The sequence below is a fragment of the Protopterus annectens genome, chromosome 17.part0, assembly GCF_019279795.1.
Source record: "Protopterus annectens isolate FY-2018-M chromosome 17.part0, PAN1.0, whole genome shotgun sequence".
In the NCBI taxonomy this organism is placed as follows: Eukaryota; Metazoa; Chordata; order Ceratodontiformes; family Protopteridae; genus Protopterus; species Protopterus annectens.
In genome coordinates this window covers 34,964,733-34,987,828 of record NC_056751.1, presented here as the reverse complement: position 1 = coordinate 34,987,828, position 23,096 = coordinate 34,964,733, and the positions used below count along the sequence as shown (strand labels likewise).

Genomic DNA, 23,096 nt, shown 5'->3' with positions numbered 1-23,096 from the left:
CATGCTTTGCATACTTTTGTACATAGATGTTCTTTGCTGTCCAGTGTTGCCCTCGCATGCAGCACAGTATAGTACAGCAGCTGCTTGGGCTATGCAGGGGGCAGAATTGAATTAGGCATGTCACTGTTATATACAATACTGTGTAAAGTGTACTTCTGTGTGCAGTTCATAAAAAAAGGAGTACATTTGTGCACTGCCATTACTGACTTCTATCGATGTCTATGAATGACAATCCAGAATGATGACAAAGACATGGTGAGAAGTGCTTTGTGTTTGTGTGAACTATGTCTTTGAATACCAGGAAAAACTCTAATTGTGTCATCTGTCACAGAAATGGATTTTAAAGCATTCGTAAAACTAACTGTAACAGACAAATAGCTCCCAGTAAAACACTGCTTGTTTACTGACTCATAAAATGGAATTAAAATCCATTGTTTTGTTTAACATATGTATACTAGGAATGAATATATTTATCTGTCTAAATATATATATATTTATATATATTTATCTAATATATATATATATATATATATATATGTGTGTGTGTGTACATCTTTCTCTCATATATACAGATATATACACAGTTTTATATATATATATATATATATATATATATATATATATATATATATACACACACACACACACACACACACACACACACATTTTTTTTTTTACAGTTTCAGTGCAAGTGTGAGGGATTTCTGCAACAATGTTTATGCTTATGGACACTACTACATTATAAGCAAACCTCCAAATGAAAAGTACAGTTGTGTACACTTACCATAAATGTAGATGTTCAAATGTATTCACTGTTGCAGTCCTTACAAAATGGGTTGATTCCCAAAGCCCAGGAAAAAAAAACAAAAGGGAGGAAGAACACCCACTGTTTAAGGGTTAGTAAGGATGCCCTGCAATACTGCAGTGGCAAACCAGCCCTGGACTTAGAAAACAAGGGTAAATTGTAATGTTAGTGAAAGTGTGGACAGAAGTCCAGGTAGCTGCTTCCAGGATGTCCCTAGTAGGTACACCTCTTAATAAAGCTGCTGAGGTAGAGGCTGCCCTAGTAGAATGGGTCCTAATACTCTGTGGAGGAACCTTGCCATGCTGTAAGTAACAAAAGTGAATACATTGAGCAATTCACTTAGAAATGGTCTGTTTAGAAACAGCTTTGCCCTGAGCTCCAGGAGCAAAACTGACCAACAACTGATCCGACTTTGGAAAAGATTTAGTCCTGTCCAGGTAAAATCTAAGCTGTCTATGCACATCCAGGGAATGGAGTAACCTTTCTCCTTTATTCTGAGGATTAGGAAAGAAGGTAAGCAGGGGAACAGACTGGTTAAGAGTCAGGCTAGAAACCACCTTAGGCATAAAAGAGGAATTAGTTCAAAGAAAAACCCGATCCACATGAAAGATGATAAAAGGCTCTACTGCCATTAAGGCCTGCAGCTCAGACACTCTTCTAGCTGAAGTAATAGCCAAGAGAAAGGCAGTTTTCCAGGAGAGAAACTTCAAATCTGCTGAGGCAGCTGGTTCAAAAAGAGGCAGAGTAAGTTTCTCAAGTACAAAATTAAGATCCCAAGCAGGAGCAGGTGCCCTTCTGGGAGGCTTTAAATTGCTAGCTCCCCTGAGGAACTGTTTCATCAAGGGATGAGAGAAAATGGGTTGCTCAAAGGAACAATGAGCAGAAATAGCTGAAGCATGAATCTTGATAGAAGAAAAGGAAAGTCCACCATTAAGCAAGCCTGGCAGATAGTCAAGAATAAGAGGAAGAGTAAGTTGAGGAGCGTCTTCCCCTCTAGTCTACATCCAAATGGAGAATCTTATCCACTTATCTGCGTAAGATTTCCTAGTACTAGGCCTCCTGGCCTCACAAAGGACCTCAACCACCTGCTGGGAAAGGTTTAAATTATGAGCCAGGCTGCCAAATGCAGAGTCTGAAGATGAGGATGCAGAATTCCCCCCCCCTCCTGAACCAAGAGATCTGGTATCAGGGGAAGATGTCAAGGCTGAGACTGGGAGAAACTGTGAAGTAGTGGATACCAATGTTGCCTGGGCCAGTCTGGAGCTATGATGATGGCCCTTGGTTTTTCGTCCCTTATCTTTAACAGTGCTCTGGGAAGAAGAGGCAGAGGAGGGAATGCATAGATCGAGAGCTGTGTCCAGGGGAAGGACAGAGCATCCACTTTCCAAGCTTTGTCGTGATGATCCCTGGTGCAAAAGGTTGGAAGAAGGTGGTCGGTCTGAGATGAGAAGCGATCCACCTGGGGAGTGCCCCAACGCTGAATGATGCAATAGAAGATGGTCTTGTTTAGTTGCCACTCATGAGGATCCAGGACCTGCCTGCTCAACCGGTCTGGCAAAGTGTTGAGCCTTCCTGGAAGAAACTGAGCTATTAGATGAATGCCCATGGAATGCTGCCATGGACCATAGTATCATGCTTTGCCTGCACAGGGGGTAAGAGTGAGTCCCTCCCTGCTTGTTGGTGTACCACATGATTGTGGTGTTGTCTGTCCTGACTAGAAGAGTACCAGAAGAGAGAAGATGCTTGAAAGCCATCAAGGCCTGCTGGACTGCCATCAATTCCTTCAGATTTATGTGCAAATGAACCTGTTGATAGTTCCAAGTCCCCTGAATGCATCTGCCTTCTAGATGTGTTCCCCAAGCGTAGTCCGACGCATCTGTGGTGAGAGTCTGGCTGGCAGGAGGTGGACAGAAAGGCAGGCCTTTGTTCTGTGCACAGGCCGTCGCCCACCAAAGGAACTCAGTCTGCAGGCAGGGAATTGGAGGAAGAATGAAGTCTAAATCCTGAGTGTGTTGACACCAAAGGATTTTGGGGTACCATTGTATTTTTCTCATATGCAGTCTGGCATATGGAATCATCAGAATACATGAATCCATGAATCCCAGGGCTTGCAGGAATTGCCTTGCAGAGAGCTGGGTTATGCTTGCCAAATTCTTGAAGTGATTCAAAAGATCCATTTGTTTCTCTTGAGGGAGGGATACCATTTGGGCAGCTGTGTTCAGACTCGCTCCCAGGAATACAATCTCCCTGGTGGGTACCAATTTTGACTTCTTTTCGTTGATAGTATAGCCCAAAGAGGTGAGAAGGTTCTTTACAAAGTCCAAATCCTTGAGAGGTTGCTCGGGAGAGTTTGCCTGAATAAGACAATTGTCCAAGTAAGGGTAAATTTGAATGTTTCTTTGCTTGCAAAAAGCAATGACTGTAGCCAGGCATTTTGTAAAGACTCTGGGAGCAGCACATAAGCCAAAGAGCAGTGCAGAGAATTGGAAGTGCCTGTTCCCCGCCCTGAAGCGAAGGAATTGCCTGCAGCTTTCCCTTATTGGGATGTGCAGATAAGCTTTTTTGAAATCCAAAGTCACCAGCCAGGAATCCTTGGCCAGCATTGGTAGCAACTGCTGAGGAGTGAGCATTTTGAACTTGGAAATCACCAGAAAAGTGTTTAGAATGGACAAATCTAGAATAGGGCGCCAGGTGCCCCCTTTTTTGGGAACCAGGAAAAGTCTTGGGTAGAAACCCTGGCCTAACTGTAGTGTAGGAACCTGTTCTATTGCTCCCAGGTTTAGTAAAGAAGAAACTTGTTTTTCTGCCTTTGATGTGGGGGGATATCTGGGTATCCTTGGTGGACCGGGAAGGTGTGAAAGGAGAACTTGTAGCCTTGGGATACTATTTTGAGCATCCATTTGTAGTCTGTGATGCTGTACCAGACATCTGCAAAAATGGCTAACTTTTCCCCCAAAGGAAACTCTGGGCCTGCAGAGGCAGGCAGGGGAAGGCCAGAGTCATCGGGAATGCTTGCTTTGGGAAGTTTACTTAGAACACTCTGATTCTGAAGGGAAAGCCTGCCAGTGCTTAGCCTTTTGAGGGGTGCAAGTCTGTCCCCTAAAAGGCCTGTAACCCCTAGGCCTAGTGACTTATCCTACAACTTTTTCAACACCTCTTCTGCTTTGCTACCAAAAAGTATGCTGCTGATACTTAAGCATATGAAAAAGACAATTAACATACTTAATAGCCAGGGTGGAATAAGTATAAACCTTTTTACCCCATCTATCCAAGGCCCTAGATTCCTTGTCAGAAAGAACAGTATTTTTAGCAACCATGGCTTTAACACCTTTAGGGCCCTGAGAAATAAGTTCTGGATCAGCAGTAAGATTCTTGAAAAGGAACTGATGAGAATCAGGAACTCTATAATACCGGTTAGGCTTTCTGGGAGCAGGAGGAACAGAATTAGGAGTCAAAGAATTCTCCATGAAAACATCATCAACAACTTCCAAAACCAGAGGGATAGTCAAAGGCTTATGCTGTGGCAAATCCAAGAATTCCCTAATCCGTTTCTTAGACTGAGGGTAGTCCTGGTTTTTCCATTTGAAATGCTCCTTCAGAGTATTCAGAGTATCTCCAAAAGAAAAATCTTCTGGAGGGGAGGCAGTCAGGATGGAGTCTTCTGCATCAGAATCCACAAAACCAGAAAAAAGTTGAGAGTTTGCCTCTTCATCAGCAGAAGTGCTGCAAACCTCAGAGTCTGAGGCAGACAAAACTTCAGGGGACAATTCCCTAGCCCTCTTAGAAGGAGGTGGCTGAGAGAACCTGATAAGGGTCAAGAGATCACTAGCCATCTTAATCATCTGAGACTGAGGCATTTGAGGGGAGGCCGGCACCTGCTTTGGAGTAGATTTTCGGCTGGAAGGTCTGCTAGAAAGCCGGAGGGACTCAGGAGGCCTAACCACCACAGTAGTCTGAACCAAGGTCGTCGGTCTGGATCTGGTCTCCAGGCAGAGAAAAGAGGCCTCAGAAGCCGGCGCCTGCTTAGCGGCTCCGGATCCATCAGAGGCAGCGACTGGCAGAGGGTCAGAAGAAGTGAAAGCCTGCAGTATGGAGGACTCAGAAAAGGTCTCCGCAGACGCCTGTTGCTGAACATCCACAGACTGCAGGGGCAATGAAAGCGCCTCACTGACTACCGCTGAACCTACAATCAACTTAACAGGGACGTCATCGGTTAATTTGACGCTAAGCCTGTTGCGGTCCTTATCCTTGAGCTTCTTAGGCACATCTGAAGTCAGGAGACCAGAAGACGCCATACCGACGAACTCAGGCCAAACTCCGAAATGCTTGAACAAGATCCTAGCTCTACGGTGAATGGTATGCGGGTTAAAAGAAGCACAGAGAACACAATTAGGGACGTCGTGCTCAAGGCCCAAACAAGTAATACAACAGGAGTGAAAAGCAGGGTGCAGAATCTGTTTTCCACAGGCAAGACAGTTATTAACTTTCTCTGACATTCGTTAAAGCAGGAAAAGAGGGTCCCCAACGGGGTACTTATCTGAGTATGTCTTCAACTAAGCAGTCGGAATACAAAAAGAAGGTACTCGGCCAACCGGCATTCATGCAAAAAGCTTCTGCTTTGGACTCCGCGGCAAGAAAGACTGAGGAAATGGCGTCAGCTGCCTTCCTTTGTACCTGATGTTCTGACATCAAGCTTAAACCGAAGGTATTTTGGTCGACTGTGGGCTACCGGGAGCCAGATAACCTATTTTGTAAGGACTGCAACAGTGAAACACGATGAACATCATATCTTAGTTACATCTAGAACTGCAGTTAATTTTGCAATTCATTAAAACTGACACAAATGGTGCAACTTACCAAAATCAATAGTGTAAGAGGCCCAAAGTAGATAAATAGAAAAAATAAGGTAATCATTGTTATTGTCAGTAAGCCACGTATCCACCAGTTCTTCCATCTACAAACCAAACAGAGTAATATTTAAAAAGTTAACAATCTGATTTTGTTACTAGGAGAAAAAAATGAAAGCAGTATGTAATAGTATAGATCAACACATCATTCTACATTTCATTCTAGGACAGAAATTCAAAGGTGCTGTATGATGCCAAGATAACAATGGTGTTGGCTTTCAGGAATTCTTAACTTTGACAACATATCTATAACCAATACCAAATAAACCGAAACCTGCAGATTTTGGCTGACAGAACAACTTGCTGATTAAGACTGTTTGTTTATTTATTTTGACACTTGCCCTATGTTGTAAAGTCTTAACATACAATAGATTTGCAGAGAGAAACATCAAATACAAATAAGTATTAGCAGAGAACAGCAAACGTGTACCTGAACATGGACAGTAACATAAACTACAAATCTGAACTAACAGAAAATCTATTCATGAATTGGCAGACATTAAATAAATGATATTAGACTAATATATGCAGCAATGATGTCCAACAAAGTGGGAGTTACAGGGAAATAACAGACCATCCAGAGGTATTGCAAATAGTTTATCTGCCTATATGTTGTTGTTGGAGGAAATACTTTACACTCAAAATAGAAGTTATGCAAACATCAACACAGCAAGGAGATTCAGAAATGTATAAACTTAGCTCAAAAAGCCTTAATTATTAACTACTCTGAACACAAGGATATCCTGGTATACAGGGGCTTCATTCAAGTTATGACATTAGAGGCCGTATCAACATTATCAGAGCAACATGTTTTAGTGGTATCTGGCACACATGTATCATCTGCCAGCATTTCATGCAGGGTGACCTTTCATGGGTCATCTAGTTAGTAGCTGTGCACATTGACAGCTACAGAGTTACAGACATACTGTTCCTATGGACACAGGCAGCAGAACATTCATAATGTTATCAGTGCTTAAATCTTACAGGTGATTCAGGATATACCTTGGAACCATGGCTGATGATTCCCATCTGAAGCTCCTACAACATGGCAGAGATGATGCATACACATACCACACACACACACACAATGCCACTGAACATGATTTTGGACTCCTGATAGCTCATTTCTAATGCTTACATATATCTAATGACACATTAGAGTACACATCTGATACGTGCAGTAAGATACTTGTGGTCTTCTGCACCAAGTTACACAGCATAGTAGGCAACTGGGGAATATCACAGTACTGCCTGACAGACCTACGAAAGTAGCAGAGGAGGAGATAGGAGAGAAGTGAGATGAACAGGCTACAGTGGTACCCCATGTGTGGCAAGGGTGGGGTCCCTATATTGAGGCACTGGCAAAGGCATGGCATCTGGTTCACAACTATAGGCCATGACAAGGGCAAGAGATTAAAACTGATACATGCCAATAATATACCCAGGCTATGCAGTACAGTGCAGTGACTGGCCAAAATGCACTAGACATTTCCTTACCAACACAGATCAGAGGAGTGGGCAGGACAGTCATCACTACTTGCAACAGTTGGTCTGAAGCACAGTGAAAGTTGACAGCAATGCTATCACAGGTACAAGGATTACAGGAGAGGGATGTGGTAGGAGGTGGGTAGCAGACTGGAGGGAGTCAAAGATCACAACCTCTAGTGTTGGGACAGAGCTTCATATTGTGAATGTTGGCCAGGTTCACGCACAGTACAGCTCTGCAGTGAAGAGACAGATGTTTCCTACATGTTTCCTACATGTTGGATGGTGTAGCATTTTGGAAGAATGTACTGAAACCCCACTGTGTCCCCTCCCAGCAGTTGCACTCAGTAAGCCAACAGGTTATACAGATGTTGTGGAACTGCTGGGTCCACAGTAGATGGCCCAGTGTAGTATCCTTTCAGTGGAGCCAGAGAAGTCCCTGAATTGCTGCATTAAAATTCTGCATTATTACCCACATTTCGCATTATTCTCACCCTGCCTTTTCCTAGGCTAGGAGGCCAAGTGCACAGTATACTTGTGAAGGGAGGAAGCTTGATTCACTGTCTGTCAATGCTAGCAAAACTTTACACTGTGCACTCTTGCTGCGCTACAATGCTGGTCTTGTGGTGATCATACCATCTCTGGCGAAGCATCGAGGTCTTTCAATCATGTCATCCCAGGCAGACAGATACTGGATTCCCTTAGAGTGACACCAGAAACTTAGCCAATTGTTGAACTCAATCATTTTTTTGCATGTAGTGTGGTATCATTCTGGGTGATGGTAGGATGCTGCTCAGGGCTAGGGATCACACCAGCCTGGGCTACATAATCTGAGAGCTCCTCCATGTCTCTTTTCATGTAGTCCAGGGAGGTACATATCAGGTCATTCACACCCACATGTACAATGACAGAGTCATATTTGTATCTGTTGTTGAGCGACCTGAGTGCGTGCATTATGTGTCGGATCCTGGCACCTGATAGGCAGCTGACTGTTACTTTCTCCTTATTCAACCTAGTGAGTGGGACATCAGTGTGCCTCACTATCGAGTCACCTATGACAGAACATTCACCCATGAACAAAGAAGGCACCTATAAATGTGGATTTTGTAAAGCATGTCAACATACTAAAACGGATAATTTATTTATACATTCAACATCTAAGAAGGAATACAGGTTCAAAGGGTATGCGAATTGCAGGAGCAAAAATGTGATTTATATTGCTCAGTGCCAATGCTGCCCAGCCTTCTATGTGGGGAAAACAAATAGAATGTTCAAGGAGCGTATCCTGAGACACGTCAAGTAAATACAAATGTTCTATATGGTCATATTAAAGTCACTGGAGACCACACTTTTAAATTTATGGTCGTAAGCAGGCTAGTAGAAACAATACAAGGAGGGGATCTGGCCAACTATACCGAAACTGAGGAAACAAAATGGACTATGAACCTTACAGCAGACCAGAAACCTGGATTAAATGAAATTGTACTGCTCAAACCCATCTTGAAAGGAAGGGCTCTAAAGAAATAATGCACATGCATCAATCCTGTGTTATTTCACTTTAAAAACACCAAGCTTTTAGCTAACACTAAAGTAAATAGAACATGCACTCTGAATGAGAGGTGTGTCCATACACCAAAACTTTACTGGTTGATTGAATGAATGAGGTGCAGGAAGCTCTTTTTAAATGAAAGAAAGCTGCTTTTTTCTTTAGGATTTGATAAAGGTTCAACAACCGAAAGCGCTTACCCAGACAGCAGCACCAGGATTACGTTTTACTTTGTTAATAAAGGGACTGATTTTAACAATTTCAACCATTTTACTTCAGCTTGGGTGGCAGCAGCAGGTTTGCTTTCTACATTTACTTGGTTTCCACGCGTACTGCCTTTGGTGGTGAGCTCAGTGAATCTTTTTGTTTAGGAGAGTTATCTGTCTCATGATTAGTATTGTGTTGTGGCGGTAGGTTTCTGCCTTGGAGGTCTCTGCTGCTTGGGTAGATTTTTATTGAGAGCCTCTGCGAAGGTGGGTGTGTGGTTTGTGTTTTTATGCAAAGGCAGTGCTGCTGTGTGTTTTGGAGGGCTATGTGTTCCATGTGGTGTGGTGCAAGTGTTGACCTTCTCCTCTTGACCAGCTATTCTGGTTTTGGCTGGAGAGTGCGTGGCTTCCAATTTGGATATATAAGTGCATCTCTCGCAAATCTGAGTGTTGGAAGGTAAGAGGAGAGGGTTGTTGGTGGACATGAGGCAATTGCTACACTGACTCAGGATGCTCAAGTTCACCAGGGTAATAGGAGAAAGTACAGGGAACTGACCTTTAGACATGCCTTGAGGGGTGGGCATTGATAATAAGTACTAGATCTGTTTCCTTGTAGAACATTGGTTCTGGTAGCACTTGTATGCTACAATAATTGCTACAAGAAGTCTGGTAAAGTGCTAGACTAATAAGCTAGTATAAGTGCAGGAGAGGAGAGAACTAGTAGATCTAAAGGAAAAATTGAAGAGCAGACTCTGGCACCGCTCAGAAGCTTTCAAACAGTCCTGGATACAGCAAGTCTGTATCTGGACTAGACTAGTTACAGGAAAGGTGGGAAACAAGAGCAAATGCGGGCTTTTAAACCGGAAAGTTGAGAGAGACATGGAAAAACTGTCCAAACGGCCAATAAACTACAATTTCTGGGCCAAGAACCATTCTTCTTGTGGTAGACAGAATACCTAGTGCTTACCACTCCCACTGATAAGCTAGAAGGCTTCCCTCCAACACAGAAAGGCTTGGTAGGCTCAGAAGCTTACAGTCTTGGACACAGCAAATTTGTATCTGGACTAGACTAGTTACAGGAAAGGGGGGAAACAAGCGCAAACACAGGCTTTTAAGCCAGAAAGTTGAAAGATATGGAAGAAACTGCCCAAAAGGTCAATAAACCACAAATCTGGGCCAGAAACCACTCCTCTTGTGGTAGATAGGCTACCTAGTGCTTACCACTCCCACTGATAAGCTAGAATGCTTCCCTCCAACACAGAAAGGCTTGAGGGGCTCAGGAGCTTGCAAACAGTCCTGGATACAGCAAATCTGTATCTGGACTAGACTAGTTACAGGAAAGGGGGGAAACAAGTGCAAATGCGGGCTTTTGAATCAGGAAGTTGAGAAAGATGGAAAAACTGCCCAAATGGCCAATAACTACAATTTCCGGGCCAGAAACCACTCCTTATGTGGTAGATAGGTTACCTAATGCTTACCACTCCCACTGATAAGCTAGAAGGCTTCCCTCCAACACAGAAAGGCTTGGGGGGCTCAGAAGCTTACAAGCAGTCTTGGATACAGCAAATCTGTACCTGGACTAAACTTGTTACAGGAAAGGGGGTAAACAAGCTTAGAAATTTTTTTTTTTTTTTTTTTTTTTACTAAAATGGAAAAGGAGAAAGCTGGAACAGAAGGTAATTCAAGGTTAAGAATCTAAGTTATTTGGTCCTCACAAATGTTCTCTATTAGGTAGAACGAACTAATGACACTAGACTGGGAAGACTGTCCCAGACCAAACAAACAGTATGGGTGGGCAACTGCAAAACTACCAAGTATAGGAACAAGACAACAACGGGGGGGGGGGACTATTACAGCTACTAGCTATAGCCACTAAATGAAAGTTTTAAACAGATAAAGGAGTAAGGAGATTCTAGAGAATGCTTTTAACTGCAAACAAATCAATTATATGACACCTGACTAGAACACAGAAATCTTTAAAAATCAAAAATGCACAGAAACGCACGGATAGAGCACTCACAAACAGAAAATACAACTCTCAGTATGAAAATACAGTTTATTTAGCCTTTGCTAAGCAGGTTAGTCCTGAGGTAGTATTTATACTACTAGGGAAAATTTAGCCAGGGCATCAGGAACTTCCCCTACTCTATTCGCAAAATGCCGTGGGATCTTTTTACATCCATCTAAGCTACCACCAACTCAAGCAGCTGGGGCCTCAGTTGAATGTCTCATTGGAAAAACAACACACTCAGGAAGGCAGTACCCCCTTATACAGGATTGCACAGTCAGCAATCAATCTACCTGGTGTGGGAATAGAACCCACAGGCTTCGTCACCAAAATCAAGAGTGCTACCTGATACACCACTGCCAAAGTGCTTGAGAGAGAGGGAAAAAAGCAAAGGAGTACACTAGAATAGTCAGGAGTACCTTGGACCTGAACCAGAGTCCGGTGTGGGAGGTAGAGAAGGTCAGGAAGAAGACATGCAACAGTGAAATTAGTGAGCAAATGGGAGCTATCAATCACATTTGTGAAATATGGCTTTACAAGAAAAAAATGGTCGAGAAAAAAAATGGACTTTAGTCGACTTTGTTAAACATGTAGACTGTAAAACATAACCCATATTATGTCATTGATGTTTATAATGAGACAAAAGGGGTAAAAAAGTAGTGACTGTAGGTAAACCAGCATTTGTTCTTATTAGCATTTGTATATAGCATTTCATGGTATAAACTGCATGTTGTATTGTAAAGGACTTTTGCACAATGTGCAGTGAGGGGTATTTTAAATATGGGGGTAGTCTTTTCAGTAGCTATTGTATATGTTAAAGCTATTGAAGTAAACAAGTTGGTTTTAGTCATAAGAAATGTAGCCTTTATAGCATAACAAGAGAAGAAGGGCTGGACATAAGCAAATTTAAGTTAATATAATGCTGTGACCTTGGACTGCTGTGGTGGGGGTGGGATATAAAAGTGTACTGATTATATTATATGTCAAATTAAGATAATAATTTCCCTTGTGTTTAAACAGTGGATGTCTAAATTAATGTCCTTGTCTTAAGCTATAAACATTTTTGTAAGCAAACAGGCTTGAAATGTATGAGAAAGTGATGAAAGTCATGAAAAAAATTATAAGTTTCCTCCATCTGCAAAGACAGTAGCTTGTATTTTTCCATTAGCAAATGATCGCGGTGACAAACATAGTCAGCAGCTGAAGGCAGACAGCCAGGTGAATTCTGTACATTCTGTTGTGGGTGAAGTTTACAAAGATTAAATTAGGTTTTTGCAAAGTTATTTGTTATGTTTTTTTTCACTAATCTCTATATTTACATTAAGATCTGAATTTATCAGTAGGAACGCTGTCAGAATTTATATATTCCCCAAGGTACAATAACGGGGCTAGATTAGAAAGAAACTATATTTCACAGGCACATTTGCATTTAATTGAAAGCTTTAACACACATATAGTAACTATTTCATATAATGCACCAATAAAAATATGATGAAATGTATGAATAATAAAGTAACAAATAAGAGACTGGTGTTTTCCACCTACCTGTTAAAAAGAGAGGAATTTAAGGAATGGATATTTGAAATTATCCAAGAATTATTAGGGAAGATAGAGATGTTTTCAGAAGCTATAGCTAGAGAGTGTGATAAAAAGGAAATAAAGTTAAAAAAAAACAGAAAGATATATGGTTAAGATGTAATATGAATTAATTAGACAGGCTGACAAAAATTAAAGTATTGCAGAATAAGGGAAATCTCACAGAACAACAACAGGCACAAATGCAGAGTACTAAAGAGGAAATAATGGAGCACCCTTGATAATATGTATGAGTTTACAAAGATAGCTGTTAAGCAACTATTTTTGATAGCAACTCCAAAGCACAAAAACTTTTAGCACAACAACTTACACAAGCAGAAAGTTGTTGCTAAACTTAGGGTGCCCTACAAAACGGAAAATAGCCAGAGATCCTGTAGAGGTTTAACCTCATAAAGTTAATGAAAATGTATATAAAGCAGAGAAATGTGGAAATCAGGAATGATCACAAATGGAAATATCTATGGAAGACTTAATTACGACACGTTTAGAGGTGGATGAGGCTCAACAATTAACAGTTAAGCTAGAAGGGGATGTACACTATGCCATTAAATGCATTAAAGTATTACACCTGCTGGGAGGATGCTATCTTTTATTCCCTTCCCCTAATTTCACACTTGAACTTCTTGCCATTGTACTTTATTTTTTTTTTAATTTCCCTCAGCAAAAAATACTCAGAACTCTCAAAGATTAATTGCTTGCACCTGCAGACAGCTCATCTCCATGGAAAAGTACTCAGTAGTGAATCTTTGTAAATTTTACTCAGAAAAGAATATACCGCTGCCTTCAGTGGCAGACTCTGCTAATGGAAACAAAAAACAAACTAATATATTTGCACATGTAAGAAACTTAGCATTTTTCATGGCTTTCATCATTTTCTCTTATTTTTAAAGCTTGATTGATTACAAAAGAAAAAAAAAACACCTGTTTAAAGCTTAAGTCAATGGGATTAATCTAGACATTCACCCTTGTAAAAATAAGAGAAAATATCTTAATTACACATTTAATATAACTGGTGCACTTTTAACTGACTACAGCCTGAGATGACAGCATATTAACATTAAACTTGTTTTTGTCAAACCTTTCTTCTCTTCTTATACTGTAAAGGCTATATTTCTTACAAGTTAAAAATACGTATTTACTTTAATATCATTAACACAACAGTTACTGAAAAGGCTCCCACGTCCTACAGCATTTAAAATAATCCTGATTACACACTACACAAAACAGTTTTACTATATATAACATGCAGTTTATATCATTAAAAGCTTTGTACAAATATTAAGAACAAAAACTGTTTCACTTACAGTTACCTTTTCCCTCTTTTAATGTCCTTCTAAACATTAATAACAAAGTGGGGATATGCTTTACAGTCTATCTATAAGTTTAAGTTTAACAAAGTCAAAAAACAAAAATCCAGTTTATTTCAGCCACTTTTTCTTGCAAAGACATATGTCACTGATGCTTTACAGTCTCCTATTTATTCACTAATTTCAGTTTTGCTGGTTCATCTAGTCAAATCCTATGCTTTCCCCCCATTTTTCTTTGGAACATTGGAAACAGTTTCACTGGTAAAGGTCTCTCTCTATGAACATTACTGTCAGAAGAATAAGAAGCAGTCTCCTTCTGCTTGTGGGCATACTTTTTTATGGATACACTTTATTTATTTCATCCTTAGCCTGTTCTGCATAAATATGTCTTTGTTCTGCTAGGAAAAAAAAAATCCAAAGAGAGCTGGATATAGCAGTTTAAATGTCACACCTGCATCTTGACATTCCTGATTGCTAGGTTAACTTTGCTTCCCTTCTGCCTGATACAGAGTGAATAATTAATCTCTGCAAACACTCTGCTGTCTCCAATTTTTAATACTTTGCCCTTCTGCATAGTTTTGTTAAGATCAACTCTTTTTGCTGGTATGACTGCATCTTTACTAATATATGTATTGGCTGCTTTCTCATGGCTAGGTGTGCAGCATACACTGGATGTGCCCTTTCAACTAACAAATCTTGCTGTGGAACATAATTCCAGTTATTTATTTGTGCTTTCATAAAATTAATATGCTCTGTTCTTTACAGTTTCTCTGGTAATGCAAAAAAAATCTCAGGTTTTCTCTTTACGCTCTATTTTCTAACTCTACTTTTTGAAACTGCTCATCTTAAGAAGCCTCATACCCAGTTAGCTTCTTCATTTCAACCTATTACATTTGTTGTTTTATCAGCTCATCTGAGCAGCTAAATAAAAGTCTCAGCCTTTTGTTATTTGAGTTCATATATTCCTTCAGAGTTTCATTTATTTTAATCATCTCTGAGTACATTTGATTTTTTCCTCTGAATTACTGAAAGCCATGTCTTGAACCAAAAATTAAGCTTGAACTGCTTTTTGCTGAAAACTTACAGAATCCTTCCCAGTATTTTCTCTTCATTTTTTTCTGGTTGAGTTTCTTTCAGATTTTCCAAATTTCTTCTTTGCTGGCATGTATTTACTAGCCAGTAACTCCATTTTATCCCAACAAACAGTTTTAATGGCACACTTTTTCTCATTTTCTGTTTTCACATAGGTAAGGCTAAAATAAGCTGTTGATCAGTGTACAGGCATATTTTAAGTCAAGTTAGAAGCTTTTGTATGCTTAATGAACTATTATGGAAAGTTTATGTCTCATCAAACCATAGTTTGATACTTTTATCAATGCTGCTGAAAGAAAAGGCTCCCCGAGTGGAAATGTCTGTAACCAAATGCTTTTAAGAGATGGTAAGAAGTATTAATGTGCAACAAAATGCTGCTACATTACAGCCAGAATCTACTTTTTATATTAGCATATTATGAATCTGCAAACAGTATGGAAACTGTAATTTATCATACCGTGTTTATTGGTGACGAATGTCTGAATAATCATAAATCTGAAACACCTTCTCCTAAAAAGAAATATTCACAATCTGATCAGGATGCTTTTTTTTGGAAGAAAATGAATTCCATCAGTATCTATAATGTCAAAAATTCAAACTGGTGACCATCCATATACTTTTATGAATCCTTTTTGGAGAGCATAAAGTTCTGTCCATCGAGGTAACAGAACACATCAAAAGAATGAGTATTATTCTATTTGTCTAGGAGTATCAAAAAGAGTATCGGAGTTCAAAATGGCATAGAAATTTATAAAGTCTCTCAAGATTTCCATTACTGGAAATTCCAGATTAGGTAACAGAAGGACAGATGATGTGTATCAATACAGTGAAACGGGATCATGTTCAAGAAATTCCAATGAAAGCTAAATTAATTGCTCATGTTTCCTGAACTGAAGGAGAACTTTCCAAAGTATTAAGCTAAGAGGTGCAGGGCTGGTTTAATCAGGTGGATAAAAGCTTAAAAGTATACTATAACGGAAAATTTGTGCTGTCAGTAGTAAAAAGCTGTTTTCTACAGAGAAGCAGAGTGATTGTTTTCAATCGAGACACAAGAAAGCAGCATTAGAGAGGTAGTGTACTGAGATATCCAGGTAAAGTCAAACTAAAAACCTTTGCGCATAATTTTAATTGCCAAAAGAACTGGACCATGGTCAAATGGAGCCTAGGCCAGGTAATGGACCCCCCGCCCCTCCTGTAGTCATATCAATATCCCATTACTTGTCTTTCTCTCTCTCTCTCTCCTCTTTTACTGTACAACACAGTTTATATACTATTTTCTTTCCTCTAACAATCATAAAGATGTGGTTTAATTTACAACTTTTATTTCAAAACCTACTGCAAGAATACTGAGAACCACTTGCTAAACAAAGCAAAACAGTCTGTTTTCAATGTGCGAGTAAACACAAGCAATGGAAAACTTCTCTTCCCTTGAAACTCACATTTACTGAAAACACATATGGCAACACATTAAACTATAAGAAACTTGTTGGGATTCATAATCAAATAGCATATGGTGAAAAACTAAGTGGCTCATTGCCAGTTCACAGCATTACTTGTCTGGACTAAAGAAGCAAACTATTGTGCATTTCACACCTGTATGTCTGACAAAAAGCAAGCTAAATTAAAAATTAATTCATATTTAAAATATTATCATTAAACACGATGCCTTCATGCTACCCAGTTTAGTTACAGCCAAATAATAAATACACAGTCAATCTTACCTAAAGAATATGTCTCATATGATGATGATCTTGTTTACAACTGATTCCTTTCTTACACCATAACCCCTCTGGGATGCAGGAACCAAATGCATGCACGTACACACACACACACACACACACACACACACACACACGCACGCACACACACACACACACACACACACACACACACACACACACACACACACACACACACACACACACACACACACAAAACGATATATTACAGAAACTTGTATGACTGTACATTTCTGATATTGGCAACAGATCAAGTGAATGAATAAATGCATAAGTAATGGCCCAGAAGTATCTCTAAGTTGACTGCTATCAGGACCATATAGTGCTTGCTACCCATATGCAACTCTAAGATAATAATGAACTGGTTCTTGTAGTAAAGGCTACAAGGTTTGATTCTATGTTCATTTGTTTACTGTGTGACTCTAAGCAAGTAACTTAACCAAACAGTATTTCTAGGATGCCCCTGAAAAATGGATTCAACTGGTTAACAAAAAAGGGGGCATAAACATGAGGTAAAAATCAGAGAAGTATGCATTTTTTGAACAAAATGAACTATGATGAACTCTCAGCACTGTCATTATTGACTGACTGTAATCTTTAATGATTCATCAGATAATGTTTTCATAGCTCTAATCAACTTTTGCTTCTTCAGAGCTCCGATGCAACTCTTGTGACTCCAAGGTGTGTGTGTGTGTGTGTATGTATATATATATATATATATATATATATATATATATATAGACAAACACACACACACACACACACACACACACACACACACACACACACACACACACACACACACACACACACACACACCAACAATTACTTTTTGGTGTTACTAGCAATACTACTTTTCTTCTCTTTGTAGTACTAGCTTCCATGCAAGTTTAAATAAACTTATCTACTGAAACTCATCTGTGGCTCTGAGGTAAACCTTGCAAACTAAAGCAAATAAACTCATCTGTGTCAACTAAAGTAAATATAAACTCAACTGTGACTATAAGGTACATCACAACTACCCCTCTCTGCATCTATTAAAAGAAGACTGCACTGTTATTTGCAGTGGCACTTCTCCTTTCTCTTCAGTGCTGGCTTCCATACTGGCTTCCATGTTACTGCTTTTTCAGGTAATGGCACCTTGGCCACTGCGCCATACTAGCTTCTGTGACACTGGCAATGGTATCTCAGTAATTCTGCACTGACTTCAGCATTACATCAGTTACTGGCCAGACTGGCTGCACAGGCTTCCATGCTACTTTGTTCTGAGTGTGATAAGCTCCAGGAAGTCTCTCTAAGTGGCTCAAATACTTTACATTTAGGCCAATGAAACAGGCTAAAGCTGTCACACGTTACAGCAAAACAAAACAGCATAGCTAACCAAATGGAGCAGACCCAGGAAATCAAGGTTGGAGGATGAGGTGGGGCTCCCCCAGCCAGCCCTGGGACTTAGGCAGCTGCCCTGATCACCTTGTGCTGGATCAGGCTCTTTTGGCCAAGGCTAGATGCAGTCATTGAACACATGTGACATAATGGTGTTCCATATCACACAGAGGGGAAAAAGCCAAGACAAGCACTGCTGTAACCATGGAAATTTCCAAGAGGATGTAACAAAAAAGACTGCATACTGATTTTGCAAGTCTTTTCACAAATAGTACTTCATGAATGTAGTGGATATATACTCAAAGTGGCTAGAAATATTTCAGATGTTTGATATTTTGTCTGAAGCTACAAAGAGCAGAATCAGTGGTGTGGTGGCTCCATCTGAATTGTCTGACTATACTGTGGGAGATAATGGTACCCAAGCTACAGCTTAAGTTTGATGATTTTGCTAAACTAAATGCAATTTTTCACAGGACATGTAGACATTATACTATTTAAAGCTGGAGAGAAAAAAACAATTGGATTTAACACTGGATGTGAAAAATACGATTTTATTGTCCCTACAGGAATATCAAACACCAAACTTCAGGTAGTTTACCTACATAGTGACTTGCATAGAGGCTTTCAAACTAAACTTGACCAACTTAAGTCAGGCATAAATGATAGTTTGGAGAAGGCAATACTTAAGAAATTTCAAGATGATAAACATGCCATGGAATGGATCATACTCAAGTGTACCTTAGAAATATGAAAAAAGAAGGTATCAAGTAGAATCAAGGAGTGATACCTGAACAAACAAGTAAAGTATCGCAAAGATCTGAAGAAAAGAAAAAGACACTGGCATAACATACAGAAGATACAGCAATCGGATGAGATCCACAGTGGCTGTGAACATGAACCCTGGAGATAGTGAGTCCATTTTCAGAAGTCATGGTCTGTGACTATGAGAGGTTTCCAACTGAGACAGCAAGCCTAACACTTTCCATGGGACTGTTGTGTTAAATTATGAGTAAGGAAATGCCTGTCATACTAGTAGCATTGTCAGATTTACAGTGTTTACAAAGGGTCCAAAAGAACCTCAACATCTGAATTTGTGAGTTACATGAGTCTCCATCTATGGACTCATTTTGAATTAATGGACATTTGTCTACCATATCAGATCATTTCTAAGTTCTAGTTATTCCTGGACTGAAACTTTAAACAAATGTGTCTAAAACTGACAGGAAAGCAATGTGGTACACCAAGTACTTGAAATGCAAATATGAAATTGCTTGAAATGCAGCGAAGCATCCATAAAAGAGAGAATAAGCTGCAGTATAAATGAATCTGCTCGTGATAAAAGTTATCAGCTAATAACTTCCTCTTGAAGAATATATTCTGTCTTCTCATGTACTTTTTGCCAGTACACTATAGTTATGCAATTATGAAATTATTAACAACCATGACAGCAGTTGTCAGTTAATAAACTGCTTAGAATTTACATTGTCTCCTTGTGTGCTTTGCCTGTACACTATGGCAATGAAATTGCAAACTTAAAGTTTACTCACAGAAGGTTCTGCCATTATGTAACAGCTACAGCCTCTCAGATAAAGAAGACTGAGGGAGGGAAAAGTGCACATACTGCAAAAAAAAAAAAAAAAAACTCAATTGTTGATTAACAGATAAATAAAGTGCTACCATATATCTCATCAACCTTAATTTGTGGGGTCTTTTGCAGTTGGTTGAACACTGGTACAATACCAAGAAATACTCTAAAACATCTCCACATGGGCAGAAGCTGCACAAAATGCAGAAGGCAGACTTCAGGACAAGATGCGCTGACAGACACCCCTTTGAAAGAATGTGTACTTCTGCAGTGAAGCACTTAAAAATAATAAAGGAAATTAATACAGAGGCTGCAGTAGATATATCTGACATGGACATGAGGTAGTCACCACCAAGATGCAATATTAATCAACAGCCTTTTTACCTTTAGGTGACAAGACATGGTAGCTGGCAATCTATCTGGTTAAGGTGTGTGGCAAATGCAAAACCTCCCTGCCAAGAGAAAAAATTAACAGGTGGGTCAGCTTCTGATGTTCATGGATCTTACACAGTTACATCTATAAAAATGTGCTGCACATAGGAAAAGGAAGAGGAATTACCCCTTTGTTTTCAAAATTTGGAAAGAGAAAGGGAAATAGGTGAAGCGACTTAACAGCTGCATAGCTATCATATTTGGTAGGAAACAAGGATCTGTCCTGACAGAAACTAGGTTCTTATGGAAGTGTGGCCCTCTGCAAATATAAAGTCTGAAGTTCAGAAAACAAAACAGCAGAAATAATGACCACCAAAAAGAATGTCTTTCAGACAAACTGGGTTCAGTCCTCAGCAGACAAACTTGGACTAAGTGAACACACCAGTTTGATGGATAGATGTGACAGCATGTTGATAAATAAGTTCAGATTCCAAGGAACAAATGGCATTTTGTTACACATTCATTGCCTGATACATACTTTATCCAATATAGGATTATGAATGAGTCAGAGTTTAGCCTGGCACTGCCTGGTCACAAGGCTAAGAGACTAATCCTGGACCGGGAATACACACACACACACACACACACACACACACACACACACACACACACACACACACACACATACACTCAAATTGGGTACAATGTACTTAAAACTGAAACAAGTCTAAAGGAAGTAACCAAGGACTGCTCTTGCCAGGTTCTGGGATAACTGATATCCCAGCCCTTTTTTCATGAAGGTGGTGGATTTTTAACCTTTACTATCTTGCTTAATGTTTCCAGAAAAAATAGTCAGACAAAATCTTAACACAGCCTTAAGTTTTACTGGGTATCATGGTTAGAAATGTCACTTTGTTGGGGATTTTCCAGGATACCTAGGCAAAGTAATTGCACAGCTTGGTGATGGAAGACACTATCTCCATAATATATGCATCTCTTTTAACAAATACTTTTTCAAATACATTTTCTCATAATCTGTAATGAATGAACTTGTATTCAGTTTTTAAGTTAACAGATTGACTGATGGCGAGTAGTGACACAAAACATATTTTTCAGACACGATCCCAACCCCCAAGAAAGGTGGAAAAGACTATTACAAAACCAGAAAAATGTCAAAGCTCTGAAGAGCAAACTACAAAGCAGAACATTTCCCTGTACATAAAATAATCTTTTAGATGCACTAAAATAAATGGTAGCATGGACTTACTGCTGTTATCAACGAACGTTCCAAAATGATGAGCAGGAAGCAGCAGATTCTGTTCTCATGAGTGAAATGATGGTTATGAGTTACAAAAAGTTAAAACTTAATTTAATTCGATCAGCTGCATGGAACCTACCTGATTTTATTTTTCATACCTTGCAGACAAACCTGATGGAATCTTCTTTTGAGCAGTGGTGTCATCAACAGCAGGAAATATTTCTTTAATGTCCAGCTTGGGTCTTCTAGAATCTGCATCACCCTTTCCTTCTAACCTCACATCTATGTCCTATGAAACAATAATCATATACAATGTAAAAATGTGCACTGTATGCATAACTTAAAGGATGTACATAAATTTTTCTGCTGTAATTTCATTAAGTGCACTGTCAACAAGAAAACAGAATCCAGCCAGTTACATAACAGGAAAAATAAAATTATGCAACATCATGCTTTGAGAGATGCTCATCAAGTAGAATGGGTCTTGCAACACTGACAGCCAGAACTAGAATCCAGTGAAGCATTTTATGACACAGAACTGATACAGGAAAGGTTGTCTCTCAATTCCACTGTCATATACATCAGTTGGCATACATACACATTCTCTCCAGTTTTTCTCTGCTAGGGCAATGTGACATGAATCAATAGCCTCCCACAACATCCATCAAAGACAAAACATTCTGAAAGTTTATAAGAAAGCCAAGAGGTGGATGGAAGAATGAAAAGTAATTGCTACCCACCCTTAAGAGCCCCCCTCCCCTCTTTCTTTCTCAAACCGCTACCCAACTATTCCACCAAACACTATTCAATCAAGTACTCGGAACTAAATAAGTGACTGTTAGGTAAACAATATAATTCATTCAAAGCTTGGAGTTGCTTATATTAGTTTAGATGGTGCAGCCCCCAGGTAAATAAATAAAATCAAAATTAAGCTGCCCATTTGGTCTTCTATCTACGACTGAACAGGCTTCAATAAAGTAAATTTTATCCCACTGAGAATCCATTACTTTAAGATTTAATATATAGTCAACAACCACAGTATGAGCATGCAAACAGAGGCTCACAGCAAAGTGCTTTAAAATGTTACATAACTGTACCTCTATTCTGAAAAGGACAGCCTCAGGAGCAGACTAAAACAGCACAATCCCAAAGACCGACACTAGCAGGGTCAAAGACAATGTGAAGTAAGAGATTAGATAAAAACCCTAAATAATTAACCAGTCATAGCATACACTTTTGGTAAAAACAAGGCTCTAGTAATTGACAAATGCGCCAAGTGAAGAACTCGATGGTTGCAGCACAAAAATAAGCAATTAAAATGTTTCTCTGACACAATGACATCCAACTGCCCCATGAAGATTATAATATTTTTATTACAGAAGACATTACTAGATGAACACTTTGGACCTCTATGCCTTTGGTAAAGGAAATACAATGTCTAATGTACAGAGAACCTATCATGCTCCATTGTTTCTCCCTCTCATCTCACTGTTAGAAAAACAGGGTGGGATGTCACAGAGAGTCTGTAAGACGCATGCAGTATTCTTTAGAAAAGGATCAAGAGTGTGTACACATAGACACACTCTCCTTGTGGAAAATGATTTATAGTTCCATGGAAATCGCAGCCTGGAACTCTGAAATTCTTCATATCATAAACCAGCTCTGTGATGCAGAGGGGTTTGCTCACTGATCTTTGGCCAAATCTGGATATGAATAATAGCCTTAATTAAAAAAAAAAAAAAAAAACACTTTATTCAGCTGCTTTGACAATATTTGTGTTTCCTCCTCCTACTCTATCTTGCTTTTT

General features: G+C 39.5%; 1 protein-coding gene across 1 annotated transcript in view; it reads right to left on the bottom strand.

Moving 5' to 3' along the window:
* CDS1 (CDP-diacylglycerol synthase 1) overlaps window positions 1-23,096 on the bottom strand; it is a 1,285,468-nt gene that overhangs the window by 954,781 nt on the left and 307,591 nt on the right. The window contains exons 2-3 of the mRNA XM_044058908.1: window positions 21,448-21,578; window positions 5,663-5,759 (exon numbers count right to left, since the gene is read on the bottom strand). Coding sequence (XP_043914843.1) covers window positions 5,663-5,759; window positions 21,448-21,578 — 228 coding nt within the window. The remainder of the gene's footprint in view (window positions 1-5,662; window positions 5,760-21,447; window positions 21,579-23,096) is intronic.